At 42.2% G+C, this 25,315-nt stretch overlaps 3 protein-coding genes across 3 annotated transcripts; all 3 read left to right on the plus strand.

Moving 5' to 3' along the window:
* Nucleotides 1–1,839: 1,839 nt before the first annotated feature.
* On the plus strand, nucleotides 1,840–5,732 carry LOC121608821 (extracellular calcium-sensing receptor-like). Its single transcript, XM_041940205.1, has 6 exons — nucleotides 1,840–2,033; nucleotides 2,244–2,541; nucleotides 2,748–3,542; nucleotides 3,705–3,932; nucleotides 4,085–4,208; nucleotides 4,819–5,732. The coding sequence occupies exons 1-6, from the start codon at nucleotides 2,002–2,004 to the stop codon at nucleotides 5,730–5,732; spliced, it is 2,391 nt and encodes a 796-aa protein (XP_041796139.1). The 5' UTR covers nucleotides 1,840–2,001.
* Nucleotides 5,733–7,888: 2,156 nt separating this feature from the next.
* LOC121609224 (extracellular calcium-sensing receptor-like) lies at nucleotides 7,889–15,335 on the plus strand. Its single transcript, XM_041940802.1, has 6 exons — nucleotides 7,889–8,121; nucleotides 8,315–8,612; nucleotides 8,789–9,580; nucleotides 9,747–9,974; nucleotides 10,166–10,289; nucleotides 14,428–15,335. Exons 1-6 carry the CDS (start codon nucleotides 7,889–7,891, stop codon nucleotides 15,333–15,335), a joined length of 2,583 nt encoding a protein of 860 aa, XP_041796736.1.
* A 2,041-nt stretch (nucleotides 15,336–17,376) lies between these two features.
* Nucleotides 17,377–22,320, plus strand: LOC121609396 (extracellular calcium-sensing receptor-like). The gene is made up of 6 exons (XM_041941016.1): nucleotides 17,377–17,570; nucleotides 17,780–18,077; nucleotides 18,230–19,024; nucleotides 19,170–19,397; nucleotides 19,571–19,694; nucleotides 21,395–22,320. Exons 1-6 carry the CDS (start codon nucleotides 17,539–17,541, stop codon nucleotides 22,318–22,320), a joined length of 2,403 nt encoding a protein of 800 aa, XP_041796950.1. The 5' UTR covers nucleotides 17,377–17,538.
* Nucleotides 22,321–25,315: the final 2,995 nt, after the last annotated feature.

Genomic DNA, 25,315 nt, shown 5'->3' on the forward strand with positions numbered 1-25,315 from the left:
GTGCACAAAGGCAGGATTCAGGTCGGACGGGAACCACACAAACACACCCTCCCAGAGTCAGATTGACAAACTGGGGACATGAAAGAGGAGTGGTCGGCACTGGATAACAGGGGAGGGAGGGACAGGGGCATGGTTGTGGCCATGACCAATAAAGAAAATATCTTTACGCATTTTACAACTTATGCAAAGCATTTTGAAAAAATGCTGCAGACAACACAAAACAAATTTATGTTCGGGATGCCTTCAAAGCGTGTTGCATGTTGTCTCAAGTTGAAGAGTGTCAAGCTCTCTGTTGTATTCAGCAGAACAAATATTATCACAAGCGCTCAGGCACAAGGTTCTGGACTAAAATGCACGACTCATTCAGAAAAACAAAAAGGCTCAAGGCCGGTTTTAATGACAGAAGTCTCTCAAAATACAAAAAGGAACAAAGGGTGCTTACGATTTAAAAGTACTAACAAAAGACGCTAAGGATAATTCTCTCTCAAAAAACTCTCAAGGCTAGGAAAGGTGCACAAGGTAGCAAGGCTGGACTGACAAGGATCACAGGGTTCACAAGACAATCTGGCACAGTACAGGGGAAACGCAGACAATATATACATGAGAAATCAAGGAACAGGTGGAAACAATCAGGGCGGGGCAGACAATCATGCAGACGGGAAGAACACCAGGAAGTCAATGCTCTGAAACGAGAGGAGAGTTAGGTTTCACAATAAAACAAGTGCTAGACAAAACATGACGCCAGTGAAACAAACACCTCAAAAGACACGTTGGGAAATAACAAATATAACACCCAATATAATATAACACTCTGCCTGACACCTACTACCAAACAGACAAAGTTGACAACTAGCCACGAAACAGGGACTCCTTGAAACTTGATATTTTGGGGATGTTCCCTTAATGTCCAGCATCACACAGCGTTGTGTGCCTCATGCGCATTCTTTTCAGCTCGCATTGGGTTTTCCCGTCACTTACTGGATAAGCAAAACCGTGACCTAAAAAGTTGTTAATTGGCCTAATCTTTGCCTTAACCCTAACATTGACAAGAGACCTCGTGTCTAATTCTAACATCAAACAGATATGATGTTTTTTATCTCTTTGTGATGATCAATTTATGAAGATACACTTAGATTTTTGCTTCTTATAGCCCACTGCTAGCACATCTCCAACCACCACTTGATGTCCCTACAGGCTTTCACTTGACTTTTACCTGACTGTTGAAACACGATCAAATTGGCTGTCATGATAAGAAAAAAAAAAAAAAAAAAAAAAAAACAGACTGAAGTTTCCTGTATACCTTCATACTTGGCATGCATCAAATTAACTGATCTCATATTGTATATGTGCATAATTCCATCTGTACAAAATTGACATAACTCAACCGCCATTGTGGAAAATGTGCATCAAAGCAAAGGCCATGATAGTCATGGAGGTGAGACAAGTGTGCCAGGCAATGTCCTGCACAACCACACCCATTCAAGGGAAATACCAAGTACATATACATCACAGTGATAGAATAGAGTTTGACAGTGGACGTATGCAGAACTATCTACAACATATTACAGACAAACGCAGTATGCATGAGCACATACAGTATGGACAACATACTACATACGATTTTTCACCATGGTAGGTACTATGAAAGTGCTGATTGATTTTTTGCAGCATGATGGCCAGGCTTAGACCCAAAACTCTTTTTTTCTGTTTGGGCACCTCCCTCCGATGAACACACCTGTCTTGGTCACAGAGATAAATTATTGCTGATTGCCACCCAGTGGTTTAGCCCTCTTAGACGTTATGACGTCCACACAGAGGTGGCCAGAGAAGGGTTGGGCACTCTTACAGCTGTTGTTGGTGGTGTCTTTCTCTCAGGCTGAGGAGCTGGTGTGCAGGCGGAGAGGGGATCCTGAGAGCCCCCAGCTATCTAAGGATGGGGACATTTCATTGGGGGGAATCTTCTCTTTCCACCGCAGCTGGAAAGAGAGATCAGACACCTACATGCACAAACCACTGCCGCTGCAATGCATCAGGTAAATTATAACATAAAAATGTATTTAGATTCCAAATATCGAAGAGGAAGTGTCTACAGCTACAAATTAGATACAAAAAAGTATTAAAAAAAGAAATAGTCCATGTTGTGTGTATGAATACCCTGAAATGGTTTAATTGACTTTGCAATTTTTTCTTTTTTGAAGACAAAGTGGTTGCAAGTTTTACTGTTTGTGTCTGCCTGCTCCAAGCTTGACTTTCAGGGGGATCCAGTATGCTCAGGCTATGCTTTTTGCCATAGAGGAGATTAATAACAGCACCGATCTACTGCCTGGCATCTCTCTGGGCTATAAGATCTATGATTCCTGTGTTTTCATTGCCAGAGGTTTGACAGTGGCACTGGCCTTGGCTAATGGTAATGAACTGGTATTTGCACCCTCCAAGGCACCATGTACCAGACCTGCCCAAGTACAGGCCATTATGGGAGGGACCTCTTCGTCTCCTTGCATGGCTATATCTTCTGTCATTGGACCTTTTCATGTCCCACTGGTGGGTAAGATTGGTAGAAATTAATTTGTAAAAAATGTTATTATTCTGTAAATCTTCCACCTTGTCGTAGCAAAGATGTTTTGAAATAATTGTAGTGGGCTGTACAATGATCTCAATATATACATATATATATATATATACATATATATATATATGTGTGTGTGTGTGTGTGTGTGTGTGTGTGTGTGTGTGTGTGTTTCCTTTAGATCAGCCACCTTGCTACTTGTGCTTGCCTCAGTGATAAAACCAAGTACCCATCCTTCCTCAGAACAATACCCAGTGACTACTACCAGAGCAGAGCCCTGGCCCAGTTGGTCAAGCACTTTGGGTGGACTTGGGTTGGAGCCATTAGAACAAATGATGATTATGGCAATAATGGCATGGCCATATTCACAGAAACTGCCCAGCAGCTCGGCATCTGTCTGGAGTACTCTGTATCTGTCTTTAGAGCAGATCCACCAGACAAAATACAAAAAATAGTTGACATTGTCAAAGCTTCCACTTCCAAGGTCATTGTTGCTTTCCTCTCACCCAGAGAGTTGTATTTGATAATACACGAGTTGTCTCACCACAACTTGACTGGGTATCAGTGGGTAGGCAGTGAAGGCTGGATCTTTGATTCTCAAACTGCAGCCATGGATAGACATCACATTCTGGATGGTGCCATAGGCCTGTCCATCCCCAAAGCACATGTCAGTGGCATGAGAGAGTTCATTTTGGATGTGAAGCCACTGAAGGCATTGAGTAACGAATTGTTTACAGAGCTTTGGGAGACATTATTTCACTGCAAATTCAAGCAGTCAAAGTTGTCAGCAGTAAATCAGAGTGAATGTACTGGACATGAAGATATGACTGGAGTACAAAACAGCTTCACTGATATGTCACTCATGCCTCTTTTTTACAATGTCTATAAAGGAGTGTATGCTGTGGCCCATGCACTTCATGGTATCCTCAGCTGCAATAAAACATGTAACAACAAGGTGCCGCTGGATCCATTCACGGTGAGTTATACCAAGACTTGCTTACAGTAGGTCATAAAAACATAGAATATGGTTCAGAATTTGAAAAATAAATAAATTGCAGTCTGTCTGTCATGCCGTTGAGACAATGGAGTCACAAAATGTTTGTCAGATAATGATCTAGATTGCTGCATATCTTCTTAGATTTTACAGCACATAAGAAATATTCAGTTCAAAACAAAGGAAGGAGATGAGGTTTACTTCAATGAGAATGGAGACCCAGCAGCAAAGTATGAAATTATAAACTGGCAGCCAACAGAAAATGGCATTGTGGACTTTGTCACAGTTGGTCTTTATGATGCATCTTTACCTGCAGACAAACAGATGAATCTGCAAAATAAGTCTTTAACTTGGGCACAGAACTCACAACAGGTAAGCTGCCATGTGATCAATGTTGTTGTTCATGGAAGTCTGTTTGGATTGTTTTGACTGTGAAAGTTATTAGTTGCTGCTATTGTATCAAAATGAATTATAGATAATTGCAGAAACATATTTGTTGTTTCATATTCATCTTGTTCATGCAGGTGCCTGTATCACTTTGCAATGAGAAATGTCCACCAGGAACTCGCAAGGTTCTGCAGAAAGGAAAGCCTGTCTGCTGCTATGACTGTTTAAGATGTGCAGAGGGAGAAATAAGCAACATTACAGGTGTAGTAATATTAAATGCAAGACAATAAAAAAATCTAAAATTTCCCATGTTCACATGCCAATGTTAAGAAAGTAGTAGAAGGAAACCAAAAAATTATTATACACACTATGAATATCGCAGCAAATACTTCCTTGAAATCTACAACAAAAAGTCTTGTACAGTCTTGGACATTCATATGAATGTATGAATATTATGTGACACAAATAAATGTAGTAAAGTATTTTCTTAAATTAATGTTATTAGTATTCATTATACATTTATGATTAATCAATAAAGTATAATTAAAATTAAAAGCTGTACAAACAGCCTTTAAAAAGGGTGACAGTGGTTCTACTTCACCACAGCAAAGTAATTAGTTTATAGTAATGCCAAACTTGACAGACTACCAAAACGGCAAAGTGTTTATACAACAGAAAAAGTGACACATGCAATACATTACTTTAAGATTCAATAAAGTAGTTGTATCCGTCAGGTTCATCCAATTTGATGAAGGCAGACTGAAAGAATACTCTTTGTGTCTGTCTTGCAGGCACAGAAAATGCAACACACACACAGAACATGAAAAGTGAATCGAATAAGTTGAACACCTGCTTGAAAATTATTTTTCAGATTCCATCACATGTGTGAGATGTGACCCTGAGTTCTGGTCAAATGAGAGAAGAGATGCCTGTGTAAAGAAGGAGGCAGAGTTTCTGTCATATGAAGAGATTATGGGGGCACTGCTCACTGCAGCCTCCCTCTCTGGAACATTTATGACTGCTTTTGTGGCATTCATTTTCTTCAGATACAGACAGACTCCTATTGTCAGGGCCAACAACTCTGAGCTGAGCTTCCTGCTGCTCTTCTCCTTGACTCTGTGTTTCCTGTGCTCTCTGACCTTCATCGGCCGGCCCTCTGAGTGGTCCTGCATGCTGCGACACACAGCATTCGGCATCACCTTTGTCCTGTGCATCTCTTGTGTTCTGGGGAAAACAATTGTGGTGTTAATGGCCTTCAGGGCCACACTTCCAGGTAGTAATGTGATGAAATGGTTTGGGCCTGCACAGCAGAAACTCAGCGTTCTGGCTTTCACTCTTATACAAGTTCTCATATGTGTCCTCTGGTTGACAATTTCTCCTCCTTTTCCATTTAAGAATTTTAAGACATATAATGACAAAATCATCTTGGAGTGTGCTCTGGGCTCAGCTGTAGGCTTTTGGGCTGTACTTGGGTACATCGGACTTCTGGCCATGTTATGCTTCATTCTTGCTTTTCTGGCTCGGAAACTGCCTGACAATTTCAATGAAGCCAAATTTATCACGTTCAGCATGCTGATATTCTGCGCAGTGTGGATCACTTTCATCCCAGCGTATGTCAGCTCTCCTGGGAAGTTCAGTGTTGCTGTGGAGATATTTGCTATTCTGGCTTCAAGTTTTGGACTGTTGATTTGTATTTTTATCCCAAAATGTTATATTATCCTACTGAAACCAGAGAGGAATACAAAGAAAAATATGATGGGGAAGGAGGCACCAAAGTCATTCTGAAAAACTCTACTATAACTAATATGGTGGCAAAGGCATTCAAGTTCCATCATTGTTTTAGAACATTTGGAGACATCTAAAGACGACTGTTCACAAGACTTGCATTGTTTTACTGTAGTGCTTTCCCACTCTATATCATGATTTCTTCATGATTTTACATGTAAAACAGTTTATGAAATTGTGAGCAAGGAAAATAAAATCCACATTTTCAATGACAAAACACATCTTTGTCTTCACTTCTTTGGTTTCTGCTGATCTCCCGAGTTCAACCATGACAACTCCTCCCTGTTGCTGAACATGTATGTAAAATCAGACAATATCACAAGTACAAAAATGGAAGAAACAGATATGTTGTTAAAACACTTTTAGGCAGTGAGGCAGGTGGACGTAGCAAGGAAGAGTGGTTTAGCTGGCGAGCAGGCAGGCAGGGAGGGATTCTGACTGTAGCTGTCACTGTTGCAGAAACAACAATCTGGCACTGAGCGGAACAAAACCTGGGCTGATGTGAGCTGAAGATGTGAGTTGATGATTGTACACAGGTGTGCATAAAGACAGGATTCAGGTCGGACAGGAACCACACAAACACACCCACCCACACTCAAACACAGACAAACTGGGACATGAAAGAGGAGTGGTCGGCACTGGATAACAGGGGCATGGTCGTAGCAAATAAGGAAAAAAACCTTACGAATTTGACAAGTCATGCAAAGCATTTTGAAAAAACGCTGCAGACAACACAAAACAATTTTATGTTCGGGATGCCTTCAAAGCGTGCCTTAGAGGAGACTTAGTCCTACAAACTGCCTTTTAACAAGCTTGATCAAAGAAAAAAAAAGCCATAGGTATAAGAATAAAAGACTGGAGGAAGAGTTTTGGACTACCCCCACCGACTCTTGCCTGTCAGACCGAGTCATAGCTAAATATGTACCTAATAAAATATTGTCTAAGAAGGCTGAGCACTCTTTTTGACTCAAACAAGAACAGTTGAGTCAGGAGACAAGGGTGGGACACTCTTGGCTTGTCAGTTTAAGGCCAAGGAAGCTTCTCATGGAATTTGGCTTCAAAGACCAACATAAATTAAAAAAAAAAAAAAAATCACCATCGCTCACAAGGAGATCAATCTAACTTTTAAAGAGTCCTATGAAGATTTATGCTCCTCAGATGATCAGGTGGACACTGATAAAACTGAAGCTTTCTTTAAGCACCTGAATTTTCCCAAATTCTCCAATGAGGACATGTAATGGCTGGATCGGCCGATAACAGCCAAGGAATTGTTAAATACAATTAAGTCACGACCAAACAGCAAGACAGTTTGTACCCTATCCCCATTATTTGAATGAAAGAGGTAAAGACTAAATCATGTCAATTTTCAAAAATCGACTCAGATGGGAGTTTTGTATTCTGATATTAATATTGTATTTTGCATCATTAGATGCCAAGCCCAACTGGGCTTTCAAGGTACACGATCAATTACCATTGACTTAGTTGTGTGACCGAGCATACAAATGATGAAAAAAAACATGAAGAGTTTCCTGTGTACCTTCATACTTGGGATGCATCAAATAAAGTGATCTCATATTGTATGTATGTTTGTATTATTCCGTCTGTACAAAAGTGATATATCTCAACCTCCATCGTGGAAAAGGAACGTGCATCAAAGCAAAGGCCATGATAGTCACGGAGGTCAAAGAAGTGTGCCCTGCAACGTCCTGCACAACCACACACACAACACATTCGGGTAAAATATTAAGTTTGTAAGGAGTTAACAAATGAACACAACCGAGCATTTAGCAGCCAAACAGTTGGTTGAGACCAAAACAGAGCTTGTGTGTAAATTGTGACTCAGATATCAACTTTGTAAGGAAACACAAGATAAAACAGAGCGAAATAAACTAAACAGGCTGTACTGTTTGTTTCTCAACTTTTCATCAACTTCATTCTCCATTGTAGATGAAAAAGAGAAACCTTTTGTGCCTTTTATTTTCCATTGCAGTATGCAGTACAAAAAGTAATTGATTTATTTTGCAGCATGATGGCCAGGCTTCGACCAAAAACTCTTTTTTCTGTTTGGGCACCTCCCTCTGATGAACACACCTGGTTTGGTTACAGAGATAAATTATCACTGTTTGCCACCCAGTGGTTGAGCTCTCTTTAACAGTATGACGTCCACACAGAGGTGGCCAGAGCAGGGTTTGGCAATCTTACAGCTGTTGTTGGTGGTGTCTTTCTCTCAGGCTGAAGAGCTGCTGTGCAGGCAGAGAGGGGATCCTGAGAGCCCCCAGCTATCTAAGGATGGGGACATAATGCTGGGGGGAATCTTCTCTTTCCACAGCAGGTGGAAACACAGACAAGATACCTACACAAACAGACCACTGCCACTGCAATGCATCAGGTAAATTATACCAAACAAATTGATTTGGATTCCAAATATTAAGACAAAGTACAGGTACAAAAATGGATATGACTCTGACTATCAAAACAAAAAAAAGTTTATTATTGTGTTTATTACTAAGTGCTGTGTTATTGTTTGTACTTTCAGGACTAACTGTTTGCAGTTCAAAGTATTTATATCTGTCTGCATGAAGTTTGAATTTCAGGGGGATCCAGTATGCTCAGGCGATGCTCTTTGCCATAGAAGAGATTAATAACAGCACCGATCTACTGCCTGGCATCTCTCTGGGCTATAAGATCTATGATGCCTGTGCCTCCATTTCCAGAAGTGTGAAGGTGGCACTGGTCTTGGCTAATGGTAATGAACTGGTATCTGCACTCTCTGAGGCACCATGTACCAGACCTGCCCAAGTACAGGCCATTATGGGGGAGACCTCTTCCTCTCCTTGCATGGCTATAGCCACTGTCATCGGACCCTTTCAGGTCCCACTGGTGGGTAAGATTGGTAGAAATTAAATCAAATGTGTAACACGTCAACATATTAGTCTGTAATTATTCCACATAATCATTAGAAAAGGGGGTTTAACAGAATTGTAACACAGTGTAGTATAGTGTAGATGTTTACATCTTTATCTCGGGAAATCATTTCTTTTTTTTTTCCCCTTTAGATCAGCCACTTTGCTACTTGTGCTTGCCTCAGTGATAAAACCAAGTACCCATCCTTCCTCAGAACAATACCCAGTGACTACTACCAGAGCAGAGCCCTGGCCCAGTTGGTCAAGCACTTTGGGTGGACTTGGGTTGGAGCCATTAGAACAAATGATGATTATGGCAATAATGGCATGGCCACATTCACAGAAGCTGCCCAGCAGCTTGGCATCTGTCTGGAGTACTCTGTGTCTGTCTTTAGAACAGATCCACCAGACAAAATAAAAAAGATAGTTGACATCATCAAAGCTTCCACTTCCAAGGTGATTGTCACTTTCCTCTCCCCCACGGAGTTGTATGTGATAATACATGAGCTGTTTCTCCACAACTTGACTGGGTATCAGTGGGTAGGCACTGAGGCCTGGATCTTTGACTCCCAAACTGCAGCCATGGATAGACATCACATTCTGGATGGTGCCATAGGCCTGTCCATCCCCAAGGCACATGTCAGTGGCATGACGGAGTTCATTTTGGATGTGAAGCCGTTCAATTCATCTCGTAACAAATTGTTTACAGAGTTTTGGGAGAAATTATTTCACTGCAAGTTCAAGCAGTCAAAGTCATCAGCAGTGAATCAGAGTGAATGTACTGGACATGAAGATCTGACTGGAGTCCAAAACAGCTTCACTGATATGTCACTCATGCCTATCTTTTACAACATCTATAAAGGAGTGTATGCTGTGGCCCATGCACTTCATCGTATTCTCAGCTGTAATAAAACATGTAACAAGATGCAGCTAGATTCACTCACGGTGAGTTGAACACCAAAGACTTAACCCGTAGTTTTTACATTATGTCACAAAAACACAGAAAATGGTTTAAATTTTGATAAATAAATTGGTGCAGTCTGTCTATCATGCTGTTAGAGACACAAAATGTTTGTCAGATAATGAGCTACAATGCTGCATATCTTTTTAGATTTTAAAGCATATAAGAAAGATTCAGTTCAAAACAAAGGAAGGAGATGAGGTTTACTTCAATGAGAATGGAGACCCAGCAGCAAAATATGAAATTATAAACTGGCAGCCAACAGAAAATGGCATTGTGGACTTTGTGACAGTTGGTCTTCATGATGCATCTTTACCTGCAGACAAACAGATGAATCTGCAAAATAAGTCATTAATTTGGGCACAAAACTTGCAACAGGTAAGCTGCCATGTAATAACTGTTATTGTTAATGGAAGTCTGTTTGTAATGTTGCAATTGTAAAAGTTATGGCTTATTCTGTCTTCGTAATAGTTTTTTGGTTTAGAGGCATCAAAACTAATGATTGCAAAGTCAGGACCTTGTCAAAGTAAATGCCCACATTTTTTTTCATATGTGTTGCGTTCATGCAGGTGCCTCTGTCAGTTTGCAGTGAGAAATGTCCCCCAGGAACTCGCAAGGTTCTGCAGAAAGGAAAGCCAGTCTGCTGCTATGACTGTTTAAGATGTGCAGATGGAGAGATAAGCAACATCACAGGTGTAGTAACATTTGACCTAAAACAAAACAAAAATCTAAACAGTTCCATGTTTTCATGCCAGCTTTAAGAAAGTTGTTTCTGCAAATCGTCATTACACAAATCAATCAAAACTGAATCCTGAAGAAAATCAGCCACATAAATTCATACACAGTCTTGGAAATACATGTCACGGCTAAAGCTTGAGTGCGAAAATTGTATGTGACACAAAGTTATTGGTAGTTACCCCAATTTCATTGTTTATATAAACATGACAAAATCACAAGAGCAGTCTGTGTTGTTCTCAGCCCATCCTCACTCAGTCTTGCTAGGTCACGTCTTTTATTTGAGAAGGGAGGGATTGTGGCATACATTGTCAGCAGCAGTGTATTATCTTCTCCAACTATTCCAATCAGAATCATAATTATAATCAGCTTTATTGGCCAAGTATGAAAGTACACACACAGACTTTAACTTGCATAGGAAAAAAGACATAAAAATGACGGAACAATCAGTTAAATATTACAAAAATATAAAATAAGCAATATATGCAAAGAATGGAGAGGCAATAAATAATGTTTACAATGCAATTGACAATGTGTGTTGACAGTGACAGTAATTGATGAAGGTACATATTGAAAACATTCATGAATTATAAATGTCAGTGCATGTGTTGATGTCAGAGGGTTTGTGACACTGTATGACTAACTGGTCATCAGGGTGATGGCTTGTGGGAAGAAATTGTTTTTGTGTCTGGTTGTTTTACCATTCATTGATCTCTAACTCCCCGCCAGAGGGGAGAAGGAGAAGTCAAACAGTCTGTGTCCAGGCTGTGAGGGGTCTGCAGTGATGCTTTATGCCTGTTCCCTCAGTCTGGAAGTTTCTATGTCCTGAATGGTCTGGCACCAATGATTTGCCTTTCGGCTCAGCTCCTTCTTCACCATGACGGACTGGTACAACGACCGCATTACTACTGCCGCCGCACCAATCCGCCTGTCAATCTCACGCTCCATCCTTCCCTCACTTGTGAACAAGACCCCAAGATACTTGAACTCCTCTACTTGAGGCAGGAGCTCTCTTCCAACCCAGAGGGGACAAACCATGAACCATGGCCTCGGACCTGGAGGTGCTAATTCTCATCCCAGCCGCTTCACACTCAGCTGCAAACCGCCCCAAAACCTGCTGGAGGTCCTGGTTCGAAGAAGCCAACAGGACAACATTATCCGCAAAAAGCAGAGATGAGATCCTGTGGTCCCCTTCTCCAAGTCCACAAAACACATGTGGACTGTTTGGGCAAACTCCCATGAACCCTCGAGCACCCTGCAGAGGGTGTAGAGCTGGTCCAGTGTTCCACGGCCAGGACGAAAACCGCATTGTTCCTCCTGAATCCGAGGTTCAACTATCGGCCGAATTCTCCTCTCCAGTACCCTGGAATAGACTTTACCAGGGAGGCTGAGAAGTGTGATCCCCCTGTAGTTGGAGCACACCCTCCGGTCCCCCTTTTTGAATAGAGGGACCACCACCCCGGTCTGCCAGTCCAGGGTCACTGTCCCCAACTGCCACGCGATGTTGCAAAGGCGTGTCAACCAAGACAGCCCGACAACATCCAGAGACTTGAGGGACGCAGGGCGGATCTCATCCACCCCCGGTGCCTTGCCACCGAGGAGCTTCCGAGCTCCCTCGGTGACCTCAGCCTGAGTGATGGATGAGCCAACCTCTGGGTCCCCAGCCCCTGCTTCCTTTACGGAAGGCGTGGCAATGGGATTGAGGAGAACCTCAAAGTACTCTTTCCACCGCCCGACAATATCCCAATCGAGGTCAACAGCTCCCCACCTCCACTGTAAACAGTGTTGGCAGGGTACTGCTTCCCCCTTCTGAGGTGCCGGACGGTTTTCCAGAATATCTTTGTGGCCGACCGATAGTCCTCCTCCATGGCCTCCCCGAACTTTTCCCATACCCGAGTTTTTGCTTCAACAACTGCCTGTGCCGCAGCACGCTTGGCCTGCCAGTACCCGTCAGCTGCCTCAGGAGTCCCACGAACCAACCACGCTCGATAGGACTCCTTCTTCTGGTGCCTGCCGCCACGACAGGCACCAGAAACCTTACGGCCACAGCTCCGAACAGCTGCGTCAACAATGGAGGTGGAGAACATGGTCCATTCGGACTCAATGTCTCCAACCTCCCTCGGGATTTGGTCAAAGCTCTCCCGGAGGTGCGAGTTGAAAACCCCTCTGACAGAGGGTTCCGCCAGACGTTCCCAACAGACCCTCACTACCCATTTGGGCCTGCCAAGTCTGTCCAGCTTTCTCCTCTGCCAGCGGATCCAACTCAACACCAGGTGGTGATCAGTTGACAGCTCAGCCCCTCTCTTCACCCAAGTGTCCAAGACATACAGCCGAAGGTCAGATGACACGACCACGAAGTCGATCATTGACCTTCGGCCTAGAGTGTCCTGGTGCCACGTGCACTGATGGACACTCTTATGCTTGAACATGGTGTTCGTTATGGACAAACTGTGACTAGCACAGAAGTCCAATAACAGAACACCGCTCGGGTTCAGATCGGGGAGGCCGTTCCTCCCAATCACTCCCCTCCAGGTTACACTGTCGCTGCTAACGTGAGTGTTGAAGTCCCCCAGTAGAACGACAGAGTCCCCAGTCGGAGCACTTTCCAGCACCCCTCCCACAGACTCCAAGAAGGGTGGGTACTCTACACTGTTGTTCGGCCCGTAGGCCGAAACAATGGTGAGGCACCTGTCCCCAACCCGAAGTCGTAAGACAGCAACCCTCTCGTTCACCGGGGAAAACTCCAACACATGGCGGCTAAGGTGGGGAGCTATAAGCAAGCCCACACCAGCCTGCCGCCTCTCACCGCGGGCAACTCCAGAGTAGAAGAGAGTCCAGCCTCTCTCAAGGAGTTGGGTTCCAGAACCCAGACTGTGCGTGGAGGTGAGCCCAACTATCTCTAGCCGGTACCGCTCAACCTCCCGCACTAGCTCGGGCTCCTTCCCCCCCAGCGAGGTGACATTCCATGTCCCCATTGCCAGATTCTGAGTCCAGGGATTGGGCCGTCGGGGCCCCCGCCCACGACTGCTACCCAAATCCCACCGCATCGACCCCTTCTGATCCCTCCTGCGGGCGATGGGCCTACTGGAGGGCGGGCCCACGTCACTCCTTTGGGCTTTGCCCGGCCGGGCCCCGTGAGCAAAGGCCCGGCCACCAGGTGCTCGCCTGCGAGCCTCAACCCCAGGCCTGGCTCCAGGGTGGGGCCCCAGTAACGCCAATCCGGGTGACGTAATGGTCCTTGTTTTATTTATTTTCATAGGGGCTGTGGAGCAGGGGGTGTGAGTGGTTGTTTGCCTTGTTTGCTTTTTGAGCTGTGTGAGCTGAAACCCATGGTTTATTGCTGTTGTATGCGCAGAAGATTTTAGCTGGCAAGCACAAGTCCTTTCAAAAACTAGTGTGAGGTGTCACAGTGTCAGTGAGTTCATCCTGATCTGGAGCAGCAGCCTCAAAAACTCTCCAATCACCACAGTCAGAGCAGGCCTGTAGTTCCAGCATTGTGTTCTTGGTCCATCTTTTCACAGTCTGGGCTACAGCCTTAGCAGATCAATTTCTGCCAGTATGGAGAAGGAAGGTGGACCAAACAGTAATCTCAGAGCCTTGGAGAGACCCAAGGACACATGTGTCCTGTCAGACAAGTTTCTGTTTTGTGATAATCTACATTTGCTTTACATACATTTTTCATGGTGTGGTCTAAACTTGATATACTGGAACACAGTGTATAACTAGTGGGTGTTCTCTAGTGCAAAATAGTGGCCAGAGGAAGGGATACTGAACTCTTCCATTGAACTCATCTCTGTTTGCAACTTTAATTACTGGTGTTGTCTTGGTCTTTTTGTGGGTTATTTTATTCAATTTCATGTTTGCACTATTCAGTTTGTCTGATTTTACTTGCCTAATTTCTATATGTTCTAATCCTGGTGCAATCATTTTATTTAAAAAAGTGCAGTAGAAATAAAGCTTATTATATATTATCTATTTTTTTAAATCTGGTAATCATGTAGTTTATGTCTTGTAGGCACAGAAAAGTTCAACATAGACAAGAAATAAGAAAAACGTACAGAGTAAGTTTCACACCTGCTTGAAAATATTTTTTCAGATTCCATCACATGTGTGAGATGTGACCCTGAGTTCTGGTCAAATGAGAGAAGAGATGCCTGTGTAAAGAAGGAGGCAGAGTTTCTGTCATATGAAGAGATTATGGGAGCACTGCTCACTGCAGCCACCCTCTCTGGAACATTTATGACTGCTGTTGTGGCGTTCATTTTCTTCAGATACAGACAGACTCCTATTGTCAGAGCCAACAACTCTGAGCTGAGCTTCCTGCTGCTCTTCTCCTTGACTCTGTGTTTCCTGTGCTCTCTGACCTTCATCGGCCGGCCCTCTGAGTGGTCCTGCATGCTGCGACACACAGCATTCGGCATCACCTTTGTCCTCTGCATCTCTTGTGTTCTGGGGAAAACAATCGTGGTGTTAATGGCCTTCAGGGCAACCCTTCCAGGTAGTAATGTGATGAAATGGTTTGGGCCTGCACAGCAGAGACTCAGTGTTCTGGGTTTCACTCTTATACAAGTTGTCATATGTGTCCTCTGGTTGACAATTTCTCCTTCTTTTCCATTTAAGAATTTTGAAACATTTAATGACAAAATCATCTTGGAGTGTGCTCTGGGCTCAGCTGTAGGCTTTTGGGCTGTACTTGGGTACATAGGACTTCTGGCCATGTTATGCTTCATTCTTGCTTTTCTGGCGCGGAAACTGCCTGACAATTTCAATGAAGCCAAATTGATCACCTTTAGCATGTTGATATTCTGCGCAGTATGGATCACTTTCATCCCAGCATATGTCAGCTCTCCTGGGAAGTTCAGTGTTGCTGTGGAGATATTTGCTATTCTGGCTTCAAGTTTTGGACTGCTGATTTGTATTTTTATCCCAAAATGTTATATTATCCTACTGAAACCAGAGAGGAATACAAAGAAGAATATGATGGGGAAGGAGGCACTAAAATAATTCTGAAAACTCACAATAATATTTTTGCCACATCATTCTAGTGCCTTCTTAATTTGTATTCAAAATTTTGTCAAAAAGACTCTTAAGTTGATATCTGCCTTCATTTCATTCAAGACTTGCATTGTTTTACTGTGGTACTTAGCATTGTATCCATCATTTTCTCTGTGACACAGCATGTTGAGATGACTGTATTTACTCCAATGTAATGTACAATCATATCAACCAATTTCCAGTACCCGTTGAAGGATCTGACACGCCTTCTCATTAAATTGTTTTTTCTTTCTTTTATTACTTTCTGCTTTGTTGATCAATACTGTAGACATTAAAATTATTACACGACACAAATGGAATTAAGTGGAAAACAATAAAGTGTCAACCAAGCAAAATGTTTTTTGTGCTTCAGATTCTTCAAAGTAGCCAACTTTTGTTTTAACGTCAGCTTGCCAGCCTCTCAGCCAGCTTCAGAAGGTTGTCGCCTGGAAGTGTAGAATTGGAATCTTGAAGGAGTTCCCATATATGTTGAATTTTTGTTGGCTGCTTTTCCTCACTCTGCAGTCCAGCTCATGCCAAGCCATCACATTTCGGTTCAGGCTGGGTGATTGTGGAGGCCAGGTCATCTGATGCAATACTCTGTCACTCTCCTTCTTGGTCAAATGGCCCTCACACAGCCTGAAAATGTGGTTTGGGTTGTTGTCCTGTTTAAAACAAACCGACATGGTGCAAACCATTTGGGACGACATGATGCTACAGGATGCTGCTGTGGCAATGGTGGTAAAGTTTGCATTGAATTATGAACATTGTCACCAACAAAGCACCCCACACCGTCACTCCCCCTCTATGCTTCTCAGAGGGAACAGCACATTCATATCTGTTCACCTTCTGTGCGTCTCATAAAGACAGAGTGGTTAGAACCAAAAATCTCAAATTTCGACTCAGGTGTCTTCAGACTTCATGTCCATTCCTTTTGTTTCTTGGCCCAAGCAATTCTCCTCTCCTTTTTGTCTCCCTTATTTGCGTTTTTTTTTTTTTTCAGCCATTCCACCATAAAGGCCTGATTCATGCAATTGCCTCAAACTGTCGACATTGAGACGGGTCTGCGACTTGAACTCAGTGGAGCATTTACCCTACATAGTAAAATCCTTTATACAGTAATGTGTTGAACAAAGTGGTAAACCTCACTCCACCCTTGCTTGTGAACAAGTGAGCCTTCAGAGGATGCCCCTCTCATACCCAATCATGATACTATCACCTGTTACCAATGAACCTGTTTACCTGGAGAATGTCAAAGCGGTACTCCAGAACTTTCCCAGTCTTTTGTTTTCCCAACTTGTTTAAAAACTGGTGCTGGCATCGAGAACATTCAGAACATGCATACATTTACAAAGAAAATATAATGCTGATGTAAAATACAAAACCCAGTATGTGCTACCTACCCATCACCAAATGTCAGTGAGATAAACTAGCTGCTGAACATAGTAAATCTAGAGCTCATCGAGACACAAAGAGCTATAAGAAAAGTAAATATATTTTTCTGTGTCTGACTTATGTGTAAATAAGCAAACACACGTAATTGCTTACTTAATAACCAAATCAATGTTATTAATTGTGATGATGATTGTGATGACACATTGTTGCACTGCCCCCAAGTGGCCCAAAAAAACAAAACAACAACAAAAAAAACAAACAAACAGTTAATCCGTTTTTAACAAGACTGAAATGAATGAAATGCTGAAATGCATTTATGTTCCAGAATCTTACAATATGAATTCAAGAAGGGATACTTTGTGTACAGCACAATTGAATATACAGTTCATATGTATGAAATAAGGTCAGACCCCAAGCTCTTTTTCTGTTTTAGCACCTCCCTTCTCTCAACACACATTAATTATTAATTTTATGGTGCTCCAAAATGTACAAATACCAGTGCAAGGTTTTGATCTATGATCTAGGTTCTATTACTGTATGTGTGATGCCACCCAGTGGTTTGGCTCTCTTAATTAGTATGATGTCCACACAGAGTTGGCCAGTGAAGGGTTGGGCACTCTTACAGTTGTTGTTGTTGGTGTCTTTCTCTCAGGCTGAGGAGCTGGTGTGCAGGCGGAGAGGGGATCCTGAGAGCCCCCAGCTATCTAAGGATGGGGACATTTTGTTGGGGGGAATCTTCTCTTTCCACAACAAATGGAAACACAGACAGGACACCTACATGCACAAACCACTGCCACTGCAATGCATCAGGTAAATTATAACATAACAATGTATTTAGATTTCAAATATCTAAGAGGAAGTATCTACACCTACAAAGTAGATACAAAAAAGTATTAAAATAAGAAACAGTCCATGTTGTGTGTATGAATATCATCAAATGGTTGATTTGACATTGCTATTTTTTCAATTTTAAGACAAAGTGGTTGCCATTTCAACTGTTTGTATCTGCCTGCATCAAGTTTGAATTTCAGGGGGATCCAGTATGCTCAGGCTATGCTTTTTGCCATTGAGGAGATTAATAACAGCACTGACCTACTGCCTGGCATCTCTCTGGGCTATAAGATCTATGATGCTTGTGTCTTCATTGCCAGAGGTTTGACAGTGGCACTGGCCTTGGCTAATGGAAATGAACTGGTATTTGCACCCTCCGAGGCACCATGTACCAGACCTGCCCAAGTACAGGCCATTTTGGGAGGGACCTTTTCCTCTCCTTGCATGGCTATATCCACTGTCATCGGACCTTTTCATGTCCCACTGGTGGGTAAGATTGGTAAAAATTAATTTGTAAAAAAATGTTATTATTCTGTAATTCTTCAAATTTTTCATAGCAAATATGTTTTTGAAATAATTGTAGTGGACTGTAAAATTATCTCAAGATATTCTTTCTCCTTTTTTCTTTTTTTTTCTAGATCAGCCACCTTGCTACTTGTGCTTGCCTCAGTGATAAAACCAAGTACCCATCCTTCCTCAGAACAATACCCAGTGACTACTACCAGAGCAGAGCCCTGGCCCAGTTGGTCAAGCACTTTGGATGGACTTGGGTTGGAGCCATTAGAACAAATGATGACTACGGCAATAATGGCATGGCCATATTTACAGAAACTGCCCAGCAGCTTGGCATCTGTCTGGAGTACTCTGTGTCTGTCTTTAGAGCAGATCCACCAGACAAAATACAAAAGATAGTTGACATTATCAAAGCTTCCACTTCCAAGGTCATTGTTGCTTTCCTCTCACCCACGGAGTTGTATTTGATAATACACGAGTTGTCTCACTACAACTTGACTGGGTATCAGTGGGTAGGCAGTGAGGCCTGGATTTTTGATTCCCACACTGCAGCCATGGATAGACATCATATTCTGAATGGTGCCATAGGCCTGTCCATCCCCAAAGCACATGTCAGTGGCATGAGAGAGTTCATGTTGGATGTGAAGCCGCTCAAGGCATCTAGCAAAAAATTGTTTACAGAGCTTTGGGAGACATTATTTAAGTGTAAGTTCGAGCAGTCAAAGTCATCAGCAGTGAATCAAAGTGAATGTACTGGACATGAAGATCTGACTGGAGTACAAAACAGCTTCACTGATATGTCACTCATGCCTCTTTTTTACAATGTCTATAAAGGAGTGTATGCTGTGGCCCATGCACTTCATCGTATCCTCCGCTGTAATCAAACATGTAACAACAAGGTGCAGCTCGACCCATTCACGGTGAGTTAAACATCAATTTAAGTCACATAAACACAAAAAATGTATCAATTTTGAAAAATAAATTGTTACACCTTGTCTATCATGCTGTTGAGACAATAGAGACAGTTTGTCAGATAATGATCTGAATTGCTGCATATCGTTTCAGATTTTACAGCACACAAGAAAGATTCAATTCAAAACAAAGGAAGGAGATGATGTTTACTTCAATGAGAATGGAGACCCAGCAGCAAAGTATGAAGTTATAAACTGGCAGCCAACAGAAAATGGCATTGTGGACTTTGTCACAGTTGGTCTTTATGATGCATCTTTACCTGCAGACAAACAGCTAAATCTGCAAAATAAGTCTTTAACTTGGGCACAGAACTCACAACAGGTAAGCTACCATCTGATCCCTGTTATTGTTCATGGAAGTCTGTTTGGATTGTTATAACGGTGAAAGTTATTTGTTGCTGCTGTTCATCCAAATGTTGGCTTCAATGCATCAAAATGAATTAAAGATGATTGCAAAAACATATTTGTTGTTTCATATTTGTCTTGTTTATGCAGGTGCCTCTGTCACTTTGCAGTGAGAAATGTCCACCAGGAACTCGCAAGGTTCTGCAGAAAGGAAAGCCAGTCTGCTGCTATGACTGTTTAAGATGTGCAGAGGGAGAAATAAGCAACATTACAGGTGTTGTAGTATTAAATGCAAGACAATACAATAATCTACAATTTGCCATGTTCACATGCCAATATTAAGTAAGTATTTTAAGGAAACCAAAAATCAATTTTCTGCATGAAATATTAATATATCAGACAATAAATACTGCAGCAAATCCTGAAATCTGCGACATAAAGTCACGCACATTCTCGGACACTCATATTTATACTATGGACACAATTGCATTTGAAATAACTCAAATTTTCACATGTATATAAATATGAGAAAAGCCTATTACAGACTTCTTAGGTCAAATCCAAGGTAGAAGGGAAGCACTGTGGCAAAAATAAATGCAACAATATTTTCTAGAGGTGCCTGAGCATGCACATAGTTTTAGTCTTATCTACTGACGTTTATCTTTCTCTGCAAACTGCAATAAATGCATTCAGAGTGAATGAAAGGAAGTTTGATCATTTATAAATGCAACAGCATGATACCGTTTATTTTAGCTTAGTTTTAAGAACTAAACTAAACTAAACTGCCCTGACTAAAGTTACAAGCAATGTTTTATGTTGATGATTCTGGAGATTGCTCACTTTAAAATCTTTTCCTCGTCAGCTCAACATTTCACACAGTTGATCATTTCATTTATATTGAATCACCTTGAAAAGTGGGTTGACATGAAGGATGCGGCTCTCGACTGGTCCAAATTATATTTCTCAAACAAAGTTTTTTGTCATTGGTGGTTGGTGGTGCCTGCTCTTCTGTGGCCCCTCTGACCTGTGGTGTCCCCCAAGGCTCCATCCCCATTCCCCTGTTGCTTAGTGCATGCTTGTTGCCACAGGGTATCATGCATAGGCCCAAAGTCTCTATCAGTACATTCACAGTTTGCTTTGGTTTAAGCACTAAAACTAATTAATCAGGGTTAGGCAAAAAAATAAATATATAAATAAAAAAATCTACTTGTTAGGTATTGGAAAAGCTCATGGGTTAAAATAAAAACATGTTACTGTTACATATGTGACGTAACTTAACCATGTGATTTGAGTTAAAAATAGGTCAAATTGACTGTGGGTTCAACACGGGACACCAAAAGCCGTCTCCTGGGTGAAAGCGCTGTGTTTGTTTGACCCATCCGCCCCACTTTGCTCCATATGCGGACTTTCTTGCTCTTTATACTTCGTCACCTGACCTCCTCCTTTGTTCTCGTCATAATTACTCGAAACTAGAAGTTGCCGCTGAACAATAAATTAAAATAGGGGTCGTGATAACCTATTTGCACACTCAACCTATACGGTCGTTTTCATGGTGGGGATGGGCTGTAAAAACAATGAAAGAAGTCAGTTATTTTCTTCTCTGTCATAAATAAAGTGCCGGATGCACCAAAACTTTCTCCAGCGAAATGAAAACAAATCTGAAATCATTATTTTTGGTCCTTCAAAGACCATCCCTATTTTAGGGAAACATCTTGGCTTCCTGTCAACAAATGGAAATAAACAATATATTTGCCTCAGTCCTGATATGTTTTAATCCTAGTTCTACAATGTTACATTAACTTTGTTTTGAAAAGTGCTGTGTCAATGAAGTTTATTATTAAAAGGTTATCCATTTATTATCTGATAACCGTGTTGTGTCTGTCTTGCAGGCATAGAAAAATGCAACACACACACACAAAAAAAAACATGATAAGTGTAGTGAATAAGTCTAACACCTGCCTTAATATTTTTCAGATTCCATCACATGTGTGAGATGTGACCCTGAGTTCTGGTCAAATGAGAGAAGAGATGCCTGTGTAAAGAAGGAGGCAGAGTTTCTGTCATATGAAGAGATTATGGGAGCACTGCTCACTGCAGCCTCCCTCTCTGGAACATTTATGACTGCTGTTGTGGCGTTCATTTTCTTCAGATACAGGCAGACTCCTATTGTCAGGGCCAACAACTCTGAGCTGAGCTTCCTGCTGCTCTTCTCCTTGACTCTGTGTTTCCTGTGCTCTCTGACCTTCATCGGCCGGCCCTCTGAGTGGTCCTGCATGCTGCGACACACAGCATTCGGCATCACCTTTGTCCTCTGCATCTCTTGTGTTCTGGGGAAAACAATTGTGGTGTTAATGGCCTTCAGGGCCACACTTCCAGGTAGTAATGTGATGAAATGGTTTGGGCCTGCACAGCAGAGACTCAGCGTTCTGGGATTCACTCTTATACAAGTTGTCATATGTGTCCTCTGGTTGTCAATTTCTCCTCCTTTTCCATTTAAGAATTTGAAGACGTTTAATGACAAAATCATCTTGGAGTGTGCTCTGGGCTCAGCTGTAGGCTTTTGGGCTGTACTTGGGTACATAGGACTTCTGGCCATGTTATGTTTCATTCTTGCCTTTCTGGCTCGGAAACTGCCTGACAATTTCAATGAAGCCAAATTTATCACCTTCAGCATGTTGATATTCTGCGCAGTATGGCTCTCCTTTATTCCAGCATATGTCAGTTCTCCTGGGAAGTTCAGTGTTGCTGTGGAGGTGTTTGCTATTCTGGCATCAAGTTTTGCACTGCTGATTTGTATCTTTATTCCAAAATGTTATATAATCTTACTGAAACCAGAGAAGAACACAAAAAAGAACATGATGGGGAAGGGCTCTCAAAATAATTCTGAAAGCTTAAAATAATGGCATTCTAGTGCTTCTGTAAATTGTACATGACAATTTCATTACCAGACTGTCAAGAAGACGTCTATCTACATTTTATTTTTGTTTTAAAGTCTTGCTTTGCACCCCTGTATTTTTTCAATGATTTTATTTGTGATATAGCATATTGAAAATGACAGAAATTAATACAATGTTATATACAGTCAAAGAATAAATTCCACAGTGATACACATAAACATGTGTATCTTAACTTGTGTGGTTTCTCCCGGTCTCTTGAAACTTGAATTCAGCCACGATAACTTTCCCCTTGTTAGTGAACGTGTACATGCCTTGCCATGTGACTTTGAGCTGACTTTTTTAAGTATGCAGATTTAAAGACAGAATCTGAGCGGAGGGGGAGGGGATGGAAGACCAGGGTCTGTCCGGTTGAAGTGGGGTGTAGAGGTTTTGTTGCAGGGTCAGCTGTTTCACTGTTGAGGGAGCTGGGAGTGCATGGGCAAAATTTAAGGAAGACAGTGAGGGAGATGTCAGATGAGGCTGCTAGGTCTAGTCAGTGGATATGGATCAGGAGAAATAATAGTAGTTGGGGGGTGAAATAGGGACAGTGAGGGAGGGGGGGGGGGCAGAGGACATGCATGCCTAACCCGGCGGGAGAAGAGGTTAAAGTCTGAACAAGACACCTCTCCTCTGCTCTGCTTTCCCCGCCCCATCTTCTCGCTCTGCCAATAGGAAGAGAACCAGGAAGAGGAAGTTTAGATAAGGTGGGGGTGTGGCCAGCTAGAGTCTCTCTTTGGGACCATGCGGCCTGTTCAGGTGAGTTTACGTTGTAAGATACAGAGTTGGCTTGTTTTTTTGATCTTTTTGGTTGTTTTCCTGTTTTGTTTGCTTCTTGAAGGAAATGTTAGGGTTTGTTTTCCTGCTTTGTTTGCTTTATGAAGGAAATGGTAGGGTTTGTTGCTTCTTGAAGGAAATGTTAGAAGAGGCTGTTAAATCTAGGTTTAGGCCTCCACCTTCAGCACCCTCTAAATTTTCCACCCCCTACCCGAACAAGGGTCTGTATCCAATCCCTACTTTCATCTTTTGACTCTACCTCTTTATTTTCTACCCCCTACCCAAACCAGGGTTTGTATTCCCACCCCGCTTTTGGTGCAGTTGGTGAGAGGCAGGTGTAGATGATGGTAGTGTGGCAATCGGCAGTTACATGTGGCATCTAGGCCTGTGGTAGCATTGTAGCAGCTAACAATAGCTGAAGCGGTGAGAGTATGATAGTATCTAGTATTGGTAGCTAGCAATTAACATTAACAGTATAGGTGAATCTAGCTTTATTGTCTTCTTCTGTTCCTCTTAGCAGGTAGCGGTTAGCACGTAACATTAGCTAAATGGTAGCATCGGAACTGTATTGTCTTCTTCTGTTCTTCCTAGCGGTTAGCATTAGCATTAGCAATAGTTAAACGGTAGCATCAGTACTGGCCACTACCTGGAGCATCTCTGGGTCAGTTGAACGTGGCGGTGCTGTTTGGATTGTGTAGGAGCAGTGTGAACTGGCACTAGGGGGGGTGACTCTGGGACGCCGGAGTTCACTGCCTAACCTCCTGGAGGTGTAGTGGGACTAAGTAGGCGAAACACTGTTGAAGGGAGGTTTCCACCTGATGACCCCCAGAGACGTGTTAGGAATCACTGCTCTTTGGCATGTATAGAGGCAGATTAGAGCTCCAAGGTTCTTCACTGAGAATGAATCCTCTTTTTGAGCACAAGTATCTTGTGTTTAAATTAACTTTTAATGTCACACAGGACAGGATTATTTCAGACAGTTCAACAATGAAAATGTGACAAGCACATATTAGGCATATAGGCCGGTATAGTTTTAGTGGTTTATGTGTAGCCCATAAATGTAATATATTTGAGACATTAATATATTGTTTCATTCTATCTTTCACCACTCAAGCCTGCTTCTGTTGTTTGGTTTTGATACCCGCAACTGTACTGTTTTAAATCATGAAATTTGTTTTCAGCAGTTATGCAGGTGTTTATTATGTTCTGTCAAACTTATATTACGCGCGCTCAGGCACAAGGTTCTGGACTCAATTGCACGACACTTACACAGGAGTGAAAACAAAAAGGCTCCAGGCCAGTTCAATAACAAAAAGATCTCTCAATACAAAAATGATAATTCAAGGTGTTCAAAATGCAGAATACAAACAAAAAGCGCAAAGGATAGTATTCTCAAATAACAAACAAAAGACTCTCTTCTCTGAGGCAAGGTAGGCAAGGCAAGAATGCTGGACTGACATGGATCACTGGGGAACACAAGACAATCCAGCACAGGACAGGGGAAACACAGACAATATATACACAAGGTAACAAGGAACAGGTGGAGACAATCAGGGCGGAGCAGACAATCAGACAGGCGAAAACACCAGGAAGTCGAGGGCCTGAAACGAAAAGAGAATTAGATTTCACAATAAGACAGGAAGTGCATGACAAAGACCAGATGCCATACAGTGAACAGCACCTCAACACACCCGTCGAGAAAAAACAACTAACTTTTATCTAACCCAACATAAAAACAAAAACGATTCACAACATGTCTCGACTCAACACTGATTTGTCTTTATGTGTGTCAATCAATTGCTAGCCTATGAGTTATAGGTAAGCAGTAAGCTATGACATTTGTGGCTCTTGCCAACGGAACTTGCCAGCTAATGGTTAGCTGTCATGCCCAAGAGAAAGTCTGTCTTTTCCAAGATGCTTGCTCCTTCCTTTGAAAAGTACTTGGCAAAGAAAATGGTCCATTCATGACAGCATGAAAATAGCCGTCCCTCATCCTGATGAAAACCCCTATGGTGTGTGTAAAAACGCATATGTGTGCACTTGCATGAACTAACTGTATGCATTAGTGTCCCAGTTTGGGGGTTACGATATAGAAAATAGACCAAGACTTAAAACTCTTTTTCCTGTTTGGGCACCTCCCTCCTCTTGTCCACCATGTAGGTCCATAGAGATCCAACATCACTGT

The sequence above is a fragment of the Chelmon rostratus genome, chromosome 7 (genome assembly GCF_017976325.1).
Source record: "Chelmon rostratus isolate fCheRos1 chromosome 7, fCheRos1.pri, whole genome shotgun sequence".
Classification (NCBI taxonomy): domain Eukaryota; kingdom Metazoa; phylum Chordata; class Actinopteri; order Chaetodontiformes; family Chaetodontidae; genus Chelmon; species Chelmon rostratus.